Source organism: Wasmannia auropunctata, unplaced genomic scaffold (assembly GCF_000956235.1).
Source record: "Wasmannia auropunctata unplaced genomic scaffold, wasmannia.A_1.0 LD336088.1, whole genome shotgun sequence".
Taxonomy (NCBI): domain Eukaryota; kingdom Metazoa; phylum Arthropoda; class Insecta; order Hymenoptera; family Formicidae; genus Wasmannia; species Wasmannia auropunctata.
The window spans coordinates 2,170,021-2,183,515 of record NW_012026802.1 but is presented as its reverse complement, the minus strand read 5'-3'; the positions used below and the strand labels follow the sequence as shown (position 1 = coordinate 2,183,515).

Sequence of the window (13,495 nt, the reverse complement as noted above, 5' to 3'; positions counted from 1 at the left end):
CCCCGTCTCTTCTTCAAGTTATCGCGATTACAATCGTTCAAAGACAAGATTTTAGAACCGGATATATATTGCCCAGAGATATTCCCTTAGCAAATTAAAATCGTTTTGCGATAAAAAATGTTTTTCTCTTCCTCCCATCGTTATATTATCGTCGTTACCGTTATCGATTTTCGATGTTGATTAATAATCATTAGGGGCATGAAGTCTGCTTGAAATTAAGAAAAAAAAAACGCGCAAGACTTACTGCATATTCTTGATAACCAGCTCCGAATCAGTCTAGCATAATCGACGTAATCGATCACCTCGTCGAAGTCGCGCAACAGCGCGCCGTTCTGATCTCGCCGGCACTTCCTCGGAGCATCCTTGCCGCGGGGGTGCAGGTGGTGATGGTGATGGCGGTGGAGAATCTCAGATCGTCCCGAGCGGTTCGTATTCGGGCTCTCCGTCGGATCTTCGTCGATGGCGCTCGTTAGCAAGGAGGTATCAGCGGAGTCTGCTGCCATACCGACGGCACTGCAATGAGACCGGTCGACGATGGGTTTTCCAGCGACCATGACAAAAAGCGGGCCTACGATAACGATAACCGTGCACGTACGGCAATCGACCATGCTAATCGACGCTGTTCAATTTACGTCGTACGAGAAACGCGACGGTGCCGATAATGTCAACGAATTAAGCGAGATGTGTCACGATACACGCCAAGTCGTTGCACAAAGTAATTATACATAATCGCGAACTTATCACTTTTTACTGCACGCAAAACCGCGCGGAAGACAGGTAATCCCGTGGGAAATGCCGTCACCCGGAGAGGATCGTTCTTCGGCTACTCGTACGCACGATTTATCGCCACGAAGATTGATCTCGGCAACTCGTTGCTTGGTTACCGAAAAAGCTCATTTCGAGATGAAGCTCGGATAGGAGATAGCGTACATCAAAGAGATAAAACTTTCCAAGTTAACAGAATTCTGCGAAGTATAAAATGACGCGACAGGCGAAACGGCTGCGGATACCCCCGGGCACGTCATCCCGCATTTAATTCGCGATAACCCAGATTGCAGGCGCGTACAGAAAGAGAGAGAGAGAGAGGGTTATCGCGCGGCGCGCGCGAAAAAAAAATTCGCGTCGCGTTATCGCCGATACTACACGACGCGCGATTGCGCCGCGAAGTATAGATACGTATCTCGTACGATGCCCTCCGACCTCCAGCACCCGGTGGCCGGGGCGGCGCGGATGACGGCGGCGGCGGCGGCAGTGATGTTTTACTATCGGCGCGTAATCAATCGACGCTCTCGCAGTTATCGTTCCACGGTACCGCGTGGCACGACGCGGCACGACGGCCCGCGCCTCTCGCGACGACCAGGCTCTCTGTTTTATCAAAGGCGGTGGAGAGAACCGCGCGAGCAGAGAGAACGGCAGCTGCACGTGCCGCGGCGGACAAGGACGTCCGCCGAGGCTCGCGAGACGCCCGGACGCATCTCAACTTCGGATACATTTCCCGAAGGAGGAGGGACTCTCCTGACAAAGGCCAGCGAGCCAGGAGTGTGCCTTTCGTCATCCGCGCGACGACGAGTCGGGAAAGAGGTATCGATCCGACGAGCCGGGCTCAATAATTCCGACAAGGGTCCCTTCTCTCGCTCCTTTAACGCGGGAACGCAATTTGTTAGGTCCTGCGCGATGCGCACTGCCCGCCGCGCTCTTCTCCTCTTTACCTTGCGGGAGGGAAAAGAGGGGAAGGGGATCCTCCCTCACACGCGGTCACGACGGTTCGGTTCTTGGTCTCCTTGTCCCCTTACCTCGCCATTTCGGCTTAAGAGCATCGATCTTGTCATTAATTCGGCAGATGAGCGCGGAGGCGAAACTGATCTTTGTACCGCATCGAATGTAGAGATTCGATGGCAATGCCAACTATTAGCCAACGATCTCGCGATTACGGAATCGAGATAATTTTTCACAATAAATACAACGATAACGAAAATATATCTATCGGCGTCGAGAGAATTATTTGACACACACTTGTGTATTATTGAGTATAAATATAATTTTTTGTACCTGACTCACGGACCGTTTCACTGTGGCGGAACATGTTGCGATACGTGAGCCCGGTATGCGATCAGCTGTGCCAAAACTCGTAAATATTCACCGACGCACGCATACCTGATTTTATGGCTATTATCGCCGCGCAGCTTGCGGAAAGCTATACACCTCCGTTGCAACACCGCGCGAACGACAGAGCGTAGCGAGAACACGTGCCGCCGGCATCGATCGACTCTGGGCTGCGATTAAACGAATCCGATATCGATAATGAGACGATAGCGATAATGGGACGAGTTCACGAGTGGCCGTGCGTACGTCTCGAGTAAACGCGAGAGTTCACAATTTTTTAATCGGTTATCTAGAAATACTCAGAAAATTGCTGCAGAAAATTCTTCAATATGATCGATAATAATTCTACAATATATACAAGTGACAAAATTGGTGTCACTAAATAATAATTCTAAAAAAGAGAAAGAGAGAACTTTTTCAAAAATATCAAAGTTTTTTCAAAAAATAATAGGAGCTTTAACCCATTTATTCGACCGATTTGGCTTTTTACCATTCACGAACGAAGCTTTCCAAAACCGGGAAATCAGTTTATGCGCACGCGACATTTGGCAAGTAACGGTATCGCTTTTTCGTGCATCAAGGAACGATGATATTGCCTATGATAGTATCTAACGAACTGGTCGTCCGGTCGCATGGACTATCAAGGCCGAGGACGAGATGTCAGAAAGGACAAGTGGTCGTAATACAAGCGGAGGAACGAGTTTCATACTATGGCCAGAAGTTTCCCCGAGATTGCCAGTTACAAGAATAGTACCTCCGGTTTATCCTAGCGCCAACCCCAAAAACCGATATCTCGTCCGGGGCAAAGTTCGAATAAGTTGGTTGCGCAGGAAATGCAAGGGGAAAAAGTTGATACCGCACGAAATCGATATGGATGTCACTGCTGTTTCCCCGGAACAGGTGTCACATATTTCGCGATGAATAAAATCGATTACACCGGCATTTCCGATATCCTTGTGTGTGACCCCCTCCCCCTCCCCCCCGCCTTTAATTTATTTTATATCTCGCGCCTCGTGTCTTCGTGTTTTATACTTGCGCAACTCGAGGCAACTATATAATGCATTTATCGTGTTATGTGTTTTCATTACATCGAATCTTCTGCAAACGCAATACGTCAATTAGTTGTTATTGAATTAGCGAGGCGAGTTTATTTCGCTGTTATCACGCCGCCTGTCAAAACTTTAATTTCCGTAAGAGCGTCGTCGAAAAATTTCTTCTCTCTCTCTCTTTCTCTCTCTTTCTCTGTCTACATTTTCACTCCTAATGTCCCTTCCATGCTGCGGCGTTTACGAACGGTGACGCGAGCTCGCTTGATGCTCGACGTTGAGGGACGTATACACCTCCGGCCTTTTCCCGCCTTTTATTTCAACGACAAAAACACGACGGCATTATCCGTGCGCGCCGACGCGATATCAGGGGAGGAGCCTTGCGCGCAAAAATTTCCCCCATATAATAGCTCGCGTTTACGGTGGATCATAAACGAAAATCCGATAGATCGGAATTTGCGAGAGAGCCGAGTTACGCGTCCTAAGCGAAACGTGATATAAATCGCCATATAAAACACAATCGGAATATACGTTTATCTCTTTAATCTCGTCAGGTATGAGCCACTACTTTTGCGTAAAAAGAGATCTGAATTTTTTATCAAGATAAATCATTTTCGACAATCTTCGAGAATTGTATGCATGTTTTCTTTTGAGATTTAATCTGGATAAAAGCGATGAGTGATTTTCATATAATTATATTTTCCGTGTATATATCATTCGCTCGTTTATTGATTATATAAACCGTTTTCTCGAAATTAATTACACATAAATAGTGTACCTGGCTATTCAGAAGATACTTAGAACAAATGGAGGAAAGATAAAGGCTTTTGTGCAACCTGTTCGAGTTTTCGTGTAGCGCTCGTAATACAAATAGAACTGGTCTGAAGTTAGAACTGACCGGAAGTTTCTTCAAAACGACCGGACAGGAAGACAAAGAAAGGAAGGAGGGGGGAGTGGGAGAGAGCTCTCTCGACTTTACGGCAACGCCGGCTCGGAAACTGGGGGTTACGCAAAACGGATGAGCCCCAGAGATACCGCGCATCGTTTACCGACATTTACTAGCGGAAGAGATGGTAAATTACGCGCGCGTATCTCTCGTGTACGAGCTGCTACTGCTGCCGCTGCCGCTGCTGCTGCTCGCGGTAAAACATTACGACAATATTTTGCTTTCGATTCGGAGTTTGTTTTCGATGATATCCATCGAGTGTTCGATAATGGGCGCGGACCGGGGTTATTTTCTGTTGAAAATTGAAACAATATTTTCTCTGTGGCGAAAATTTAATCAGAAATTTTTGATTGCAATTTAATCGTTACCTTAATTGTCGGCACAATAAGCACAGAATCAGAATCATCGGGAGTTTTTTTTCTGAGAATAATAAAGAAAAGAGAGAGAATGACGGTAAAAAATGATGAAGGTGAAGTGTAATATCTCGCTCTGTCGATCCGGTATTTTTGTCCGTCGGCATCCCGACGTATGATCGATTCCTTGCGATTCTTAATGCAAAACCACATTTACAGGCTCGGCCTGTCGTCGTTATTTTTCTACCCGATGATAAATGCGCTCACGATCCGTCGATCATCGATCTTATTCTCTGACGACCGTTCGCGCGCGCGCGCGCGCGCGGGTCTTTCCTTCAAGATTAAAAATATAACATCTCCCACGGTGACTAATGTGACGCGCGCGACATGTGTACGCGTCGAAAATAACGTCGAACGATCGAATATCTCAACGACAGTTTTTCAAACGTTCAAAAAATGTGTGCAATTTTTTCATTATAATATGAAATAGATCTGAAATTAACGATCATTAATGAGTGATTATTGGTTGTAAAGAATCTATTATTTAAATTTATATAGCTGTATAGTAACTGATAACTAATAGTACTGTATATTTTGATTTAAAACAATATTTAAGAAAATATTTAAAATTAAATATGGAAAGCGATGATAGCCCTTCTAATTATAGTTCCTAGATTTTGATTATATGTTCGAAGAATTACAATCAGCGTGCAATAATAATTAAGAAAATAGAAAGAGAAAGATGATGAGATGATACTTATGTTCTAAAGAGATGCTTAATACTTATTTAAAAAATCGAAATTTGCAGAGTCAATGAAAGTCAGTCTCAAAACGCCAAGCCTTAGCAGATCCGTTCTAATTCTGCATACGCGCGATATATTTTTTCATCTTCCACTCCGTATTCCTTTACGTTATTCGATTATATCGGGATAAATGTAGATTACATCGGCAAGCGGTCATTCACCGTTTCGCAGCACTGAAATCCGGATTCGTCGTAATTATATCGATTATACCGTTCCCGGAATTCCAGTCGACCGTATAATCGGCGACGACGAAATTATTCGTCGAGCGGTACAATAGTATAAGGACGGAAATCGTGCCGATAAAAGAACGCTTTATGTCGCGCGAACGCGCGTGCGAGAGAGAGAGAGAGGTAACCTCTCACAAAGGCACGCTGTACTCTTTTTTTCCGCACATATTGCCGCTACTGTCGGCCGTCACGTTTGAAAGCTGCCGGCACGCGGGATTATAAATTCGGCAGTGGAAACTCCCCGGCAATACGAACGCACAACGGTATGAACATTCCGCGGCGATCAACTTTACGAAGCCAATTTCGTCCGGTAACGCTCAAGCGGTCGTAGCCTCGGGGAAATTCACCTCGCCGCACTTTTTCTCTCCCCTTCTCGTTTTCTTTTTTTTCATCTCTTTTTTAAATCGCCATCTCTTATCCAGAGCTCGGAATCCTTATTCGCGCAGCGCGCGCGCGCGCACACACACGTCGATCCTCCGTATCTCTACCTCCATATTATTACGGAAATTCCCCGCGCTGAAAACGCGCGCGTAAAAAGGCGCGTTCGAGGTAAGGTGACAAATGGTCATACGCGCAAACACCCCCGGGATCCCCGTGATTGCGCCGGAAAACGTATCGAATGTTTGCCTCTCCTAACTCACTCACGTGTCCTCCCCTCCCCGCGAGGCGTTCCACGCTTCTCGTAACCTCCGGTTTGCCGACGCGCGTGCCGACAGGCGACGTTGCGATCTGGCACGGGAAATAACTTCTAATTGCTAAATGGATCTATAAATCGTTTCGCGTAATGAAACCGTGTTATTTAGTTAATTAATTGCAGGTGCGAGAACCTCCACTCGCGACCGCTTCTGGCGATATATCACGGCTATCGCGAATAATTGCGACGTAACGCGCCGGCCGATCGATCGCGTCGCGCGTCGTCCTCTCGGACGAGAGACGTCTCCCCTCGGCAAACAGTCTCTTTTTCTCTCTGTCTCTCTTTCCCTCTCTCTCCCTCCCTCCTTGCGATCCCGCAGTCAATTTCCCCGGGTACACAATATCGGTGCCGAAGCTGCCAATCCGAACGGCTGCGAAATCGGATAGCGCGTCTCTCTCACGAAGACGTTCACATGCCGTCACGCTCGATAACAACCGTCTGCGCCGTCTTCCTCTCTCGCGTCTATGAGGGTCGCCGTCATCCCCCTCAAAGAAACGCCACGTTCCGCCGACATGCGATTCCATACAGGAGAGATCCCCACGAGATTTGCGCACGCGGATATGTACATATCGTCCTCCTCGGGACATTAACTCGTCTCTCGGAGCCCTCTCGCAGCTGAAATAATCGCCGCGTTTCATCGGCCGTATCGGTCGTGAATCACCCGGAGTCTCCGTTTCCTCGCGCGGCCCGTATATTAACCCCGGGGTCGGGCCGGGCCGTTTCGGCCGCGGACGCGGGAAACACCGGCACAATTTACCGGCGCCAACAGGTCTGACGCGGGAAAATTTCCCGCGAATATGTGTTTCACGCGCAGGAAAGCACATCCGGCTAATAAAAGTCCCCGGGGGCTTGTGCCTGACCTAGCCCAAGGCTGTGGGCGCGCGGCACTCATCATCGCGTTAGCACAAGAATTCTGACCTTGGCACTGATACCATCCCCCTCCCCGAAAACATTACGACCACTGTCGTAATCGCGACGCAATGCTGGTACCGGGATCTCTGGCGCCCACTGAACGTGAAATGAAATGAAATTAGAACGCTACTTTTCCTTTCTTTATGACCCTTCTAAAAATCGTATTTATTTGATTTATCGCTTTTTTATCATTTTAATCATTGCTTTCTTAGTATTTATTATTTTCTTCTAATAATTAAACTCTTTCTATACACGTTATTATTTTATCATACTTTTTACGTTCTTCTACCCCGTTTTGACTTTTTTAAACTCTAGAATTCTTTTTTTTTTATCTCACGTTTACCATGTTGCACCGACTGTAATCATGTGTATCGCACTAGTACGTATATACGTGTCTCTATACGTGTCTCGGTTATGTCTATGCGTATATATACTGATAACATTTAGGAACCCGGCCAAATAGCATCCGTGTGCCAAATAGCGTAACCATGTCATATTTTGAACGGCGACAAAGTAACGCGGCTAACCCGTCCAACATTCGATGACATTCATTCTCGGAGCGGATTTATCTAGCGTTTCGGACAGCTCGTAGATGTTCTCAATGCCACGGCGGAAATAAAGGGACAAACATCGACGGTCGTTTCGACACAAGTACGATTTTTGTGGCCTGCAAATTGTAGCCCGTAGACGTTTACCCACTCTCGAATCAATATTGAGAACGCGGGAGAAAAAAAAAATAAAGAGGCTCGGAGAGGTGTGTAAAGTTCGCGTCTCCGCAGCATCAAAATTCGATTCTTGATTAAATCTCCTGCTTCTCTCTTTTTGCCCAAGTTCAAAATTCTTAATAACATTGGTGAAACGAGTTTCCGCGATTAACATGCATTAAAATTGCATTCAGAAAACGACGAAAGTCGTACCGCCGGCTGCAAAATCGAATAGTTTCTGAAGTGCCTTCTTGCTTCCTTTCCATGAATATCGAATTGTGGAAGCGTCGAGTCGTCAGGAAATAAATTTCTACAGCGAGATAACCGCCGCCGCGCGCAACCTCTCGTGACCGCGCGAGGAGAAACCGGAATTCGAATTGCTCATTGTCCTGAATTTTTTTTTTTTTTTTTTTTACGCGAGCGCGTGATGTAATCCGGAGCGGGGTATTACCGTACCGACGGGATGATGTTCGTGACAGTCCGGGCACGAAAGACAATCATGACCGTTCAATTAATTTGTATAGCGAGCTACGTCCAATTTTATAATACGTTTATGATACCGCCGGGTAGGGTGTCCGGACCATCCCTCTCGCGTGTTCGTAATATATTCGCGTCACGTCGTAGCGCCGGCGTGACTTTAATTACCACGTACGACACTTATTAACGAGCGAATTTCATTTCCTCGAGCTATAGTTATGACGCGCTCATAGCTAATGCCAAATCGATTTACCCAAGACAATCCTGCGTTTGCATTACGAACCTTCCCTTCACAAATTGTAAAGAACAATATAGATAATGAAAGATTGCACAATATTGAGAAAAATTGCACAAGTAATGGAATCGATTGCCGCTTTTTTTGTTTCTAATTTACCGATGTACTACCACTGATCTCTCTACACATGAATGCTGATTAATGTTGCCAAGGTGTCCTCGATTAAACATCGTCATTTTACAAAGAAAGTTATTAATGTCAAATCATTATTGCGCGCGTGCGCAATAATAATTTGACATTAATAACGTGACATTTAGTGAGCTGTATGAAGTTGCCCTCCCCCCCTATTACTGAAAATCCACTAACGACCATTACCACCCGATTGGTGGTCGTTTAGTAGTATTTGGTAGTCCATTCCCGATGAACAGTAGTCAGAGTTGTAAATAACAATATGAACTCTCTAAATCTGAATCAGTACATAGTCACTGATTATCAATGGTTATTCATTGAATCATCAGTCCCAAATATGTCACTGGTAATCAGTGAAATTCAACTTCATTGACTCTCAAAAATCACTAATAAATAAGTGAATAATCGCTCTATAATCTATAATCATTAACAAATCAATGCATTTCGCTGTTCTCGCTAATTGTTATTTATATTTCTTATTTATTAGCAATGCAAGGTGTTAAGTTATAGCTACTGACTTAATTAGTGACTTTTCAGAAATTTTTCACTAATTCAGATTTAGAGTGAAAAAAAGATATATACGCGCGAAGAAGTTAGATCCTCCTTTCGCAAAATATAATGATAAAATTTGACTACCATTCTTCGGGAATGAAACTACCAAACGGCCACCAATCGAGTGATAATAATCGTTAGTGGATTTTCAGTTGTAAGGGGGCCAACTTTACACAGCTCATTTAGTGGGTGCGAACGTTTTTAAGGAACTTTCCTTCTAAGATGACGGATCTTCAATCGAATATTGAATCTTTGAAGTGGAAGCTGAAAAACGTCAGTTGAAAAACAATCCATGTATTACATATCAGTGATATCATATGTGTATATGATTTTTCTCATTGTACAAGTATTTTAATAAACAACTTTATGCCATTTACATTTTTATGATTTAAAAGTTAGGAATTCGTGCCGATATATCGCTTCTTTAAAAATGATTTGAATTGACTGAAAACGACGGAGTGAAACGACCGGAGGAACGTGCACTTCTAATAATAAGATGATAACACGGGCACACATGCCTCAGCTTCTTCGCAATCGCACGTTCCATCGGGCGCATCCACTTTTGCGAGTTGCCAAAGCCGTTTACTCCACTTGCGTTCATCGCGCTCGTCTTATACCGTTATACAGCGCGGTAATTAAAGATAAAAGCGTTTATGGCAATACCTGTCGCTGATCCGTGGAAGTGAAAGACGGGACCAGACATTTCCGACCAGAAATCGCGTCGTTACCTGCGCATTTCGAGTACGTGCTTCCCCCGGACCTGGGGAGATCGGGTTTCCGACGGGAGATCAGGTGGGTTCCCGGGTCAGGTAATATCGTAGTTGTATTCTGCACGTATATGAAACTCGCTAACTAATTTCGCTCGCGCGTGTGGTAACACGAAGAATAAAGTTGTTTCGAACGGCACGTTCTGCGAAATCGCGCCGATCTATTGCATAATTTATGTGTTTCACCGAAATGAGATTACTAATGCGGGCAACGATACAAATGTATACAAATAAAAAAGTGTATAGGCAAACGAAAACTAATTTGCGACGTAATGACTTTTGATCATTAATTTTTACACACTTCTCTCTCTTTCTCTTTTTATCTATTAATTATTTGTCAATGCCAAAATGATGTATTTACATCTGTTTTTCAATGGAAATCTCGCGATACACTTGGAGTGCTCATTGAAATGCTCCGCGGTAGTGAACTGGCGATTGTAAGTCGAGGCGGCGGCGGCGGTTAAAAAACGCCGCTCCAGGGCGATCTTTTCACACACTGCGGCGACGATATCGTCGGGCATTCTCACCCGCTCGGTTACTAAAGGAAAAACTGCAAGAAAAACAGGGAGAGAAAAAGAAGGAGCAGATACTATTTGTCGAGCGGAATAGCGGCATTCCCAAATGGAACGCGAGAGCACTCCGGTTATTAGCGCACTTAAGTGCCGACAGAGAACTTCGGTCCCTCGTGTCGTCGAAACGAGGGTGGGCGGTCGATATCCATCCGGTGCCGCATTCCCCTTGCCCTTACCGATGGTCCCTCCCCCTTCGCTTGTACGGCGATATGCATAATATTTACACTGCCCCCAAGTGCCAGGCGCGTCAATTTCGCCAATTTCAGATATATGCACGCGAATGTACGAGACACTCGCTGCGCCTGCAGTCTCGGGCTGTGCGGTATCGATAGGGTGTCTCGGCTGTTCCCGCACTCCGTTCCTCGGTACGAATTCTCGGAGTAAATTCGCGATCGGTGTGTCGTCGAAATGACAAAAACAAGAAATCATCGATAATTCTTAGATTAAAAGACAATTGAAAATTGTCAAGAAACGGTGCGCGAATCCGTCTTTAAAAATTGAGACAGACAAACTTTGTTTCTCGACGATTAATATTAAATTGATAAAACGATTACTTTGATAGAATTTTAATATTTAGAGCTCTAAAGGTCTTTAGACTTAATCGAAGATAGTTCGTTACAGAAGGCAACGCCCAATCAAATTATACCGTTAAAGGGAAATCAGCTCCAAATTGATTCGTAGATAAAGGGAAATACGGGACACCTTGTACACCGGGCGTACGCCTGCAATTCCGAAATTCCCGATCCCTCCTCGAGCGCGGAGTCGGCGGGCCCGGCAAGCGGAGCGCGTAAATGCGAAACGAGTTCTTGAGTGTAAGTTAAGCCGCGGGCTTAAGCGCTTATTTAGCCAATTATGCTTCGGCTCGCAACATCCGGCAAGCGTTGTTCGCGGTTCGAATTTAGTTTCGCTAAAGGAATGGTAACAATGTCTCTCTGTTATCGAGCGTGTTTAAGCGCTTTGCAAATGGCTTTTTTCTCGACCTCGGCGCAAATTTATACCGCAACGTCTACGTAATTCATCTATAAACTAAACTTAAAAAAAAAAACTTAATTTAAATTACACGTAAATCATAAAATTCGATATGAGAAAGCAAGTTATATATTATAAAAATTTACTTGACACTGCACGCAATACGTTCCTTTTACTAACTATAACAGTGCGACTTTTCTTTCTTAATTCCTCTTTAATTACTTTTGATTTCTTAATATTTCCCACCCCTCCCTCCCCTAAAAAAAACCATCTATCGCGATTGAGGTCTCCGCCGCGCAATCAAAACTATCGAACGAACAAGCCCCTATCATCCCCGAGTCGATTCGTTTGAATGCTATCGCGTCCGTAATGAGAAAAATTAAAACGATCGAGAGAATAAAGAGGAGAACGAGATTAAAGCGCGGGAAAAGTTAAGGCGGGCGTGCAACGAGGGGGGGGGGGAGGGAGAGACATTTGATTCCGCTCCTTCTCAATGAGTTTTCTTCGGCGACATCGTACTCTCTTCGTAACTCGAGATAAACTTTTGGCAGGTAACGTGGGAAAAACGATAGCGCGCGCGTTTCTCCACGCTCCGTACGCTACATCGTCGAGTACACTCGACTGTTATTTCAGACTCTCCTCCGCCCGCTTTCCAACCCCCTTCGCCCTCTCTTTCCACCGTAGTTTGAGTTCGTACTCAGATAGCGTCCCGTGATGGCAGGCGGTATCGTCTTCTCTAGCGTGCGAGCGGGCGGACGGGCGGCGCGGCGCGGCGCGGCGCAGCGATGAACTTTATGGAAATGGTCAACATTATTTTTCCGTACACGGCATGCAGCCGCCGCCGCCGCCGCCACTGCCACCACCACCAACCGTAAACAATACACAGACGATACGTCCCCCGACGGTACTTGTATATACAGTATATACGCGTAATGTCATTTTACGCATTTTCCGGTAAACAGGCCACGACGGACACGCGTATGTAACCGTGTTATTGATCATAGGCGTCCCGACCCGTGTTCGCGATCTCGTGATTCCATTCGTGTCGCGCGAAATTTCGTCTGAAATTTCCATATCTGTCTCGTTGTGCAGCTTCAAGATTGGCGAGATATCACTATAAAAGTTCGTTCTTACAATACCCATTTAATTTTACGATTGATAAATTTGTAATGAATTGAAAAACGTGAATCTAAATATACGTCCGGAGTAATCAATTAAATTCTGTTTAAACCAAATAAATTTCTATTAAATATGAACTCGGAAAGAAGTTTTGCTGAAGTATCTAAAAATTTTACGGATCTGGAAATAATTTTATTGAACATTGAAAATAATTATGTAAGACAAACATGAGGATAACGCTGCAAATAGTTTATCAAAACTATTTGAATATCAATTCTAGCAAATATTCTGGACGTTCTACATAATTGTTTAATGGTCTAACAAAAGTATTTTTAGACCTGACTAAATTTTTAGATATTTCGGCAAAACCGTTCTTTTCGCGTACTACGACAGAAATTTTGATTGAATTGTTGTATTTAAAGATTAATTAATGAAATATATTTAATATGCATATACTTTCCAAGTTGTGGAAAATAATGAAATTCGAAATATCCTGCAAAAATCGACTTGAACAAAAATATAATGTAACTCCAGCACCTCGCTTCATAAGATAAAACTCATGGTTCTGACGATGTCGATCTGGCCGAGGAACAGCGGCGGAGCGCGATATGATATCATCGTCCGCCTAAAATTTCCTTAACAAGGTACGATTTCGCCCGTTGTACGGACTTCCCCGTGCCATTGTTTCCCCGGATACTCATTGTTCCGTCCGCGAGAACGACGGAAGTAGCTGCGGCGTTGTCAGGGTAGCCGGGTCTTCTCTTTACATCCCCTCCCCTCTCGTCCCCCTAGCCTCGCCCGCTGGATGTCGCATTAGCATGCGCAAA

The 13,495-nt window shown here is 44.9% G+C and overlaps 1 protein-coding gene across 3 annotated transcripts in view; it reads right to left on the bottom strand.

The window, feature by feature from the left end:
- Positions 1-13,495, bottom strand: part of LOC105448265 (growth factor receptor-bound protein 14-like) — a 253,642-nt gene that overhangs the window by 201,352 nt on the left and 38,795 nt on the right. For 2 of the 3 annotated variants that reach the window (XM_011686758.1, XM_011686760.1), the window contains exon 1: positions 245-595. In XM_011686758.1, the coding sequence (XP_011685060.1) occupies positions 245-554 (310 nt within the window). In that variant the 5' untranslated portion in view covers positions 555-595. Of the gene's footprint in view, positions 1-244; positions 596-13,495 lie in introns of those variants that run through there. The other variant, XM_011686759.1, reaches the window with a different exon arrangement.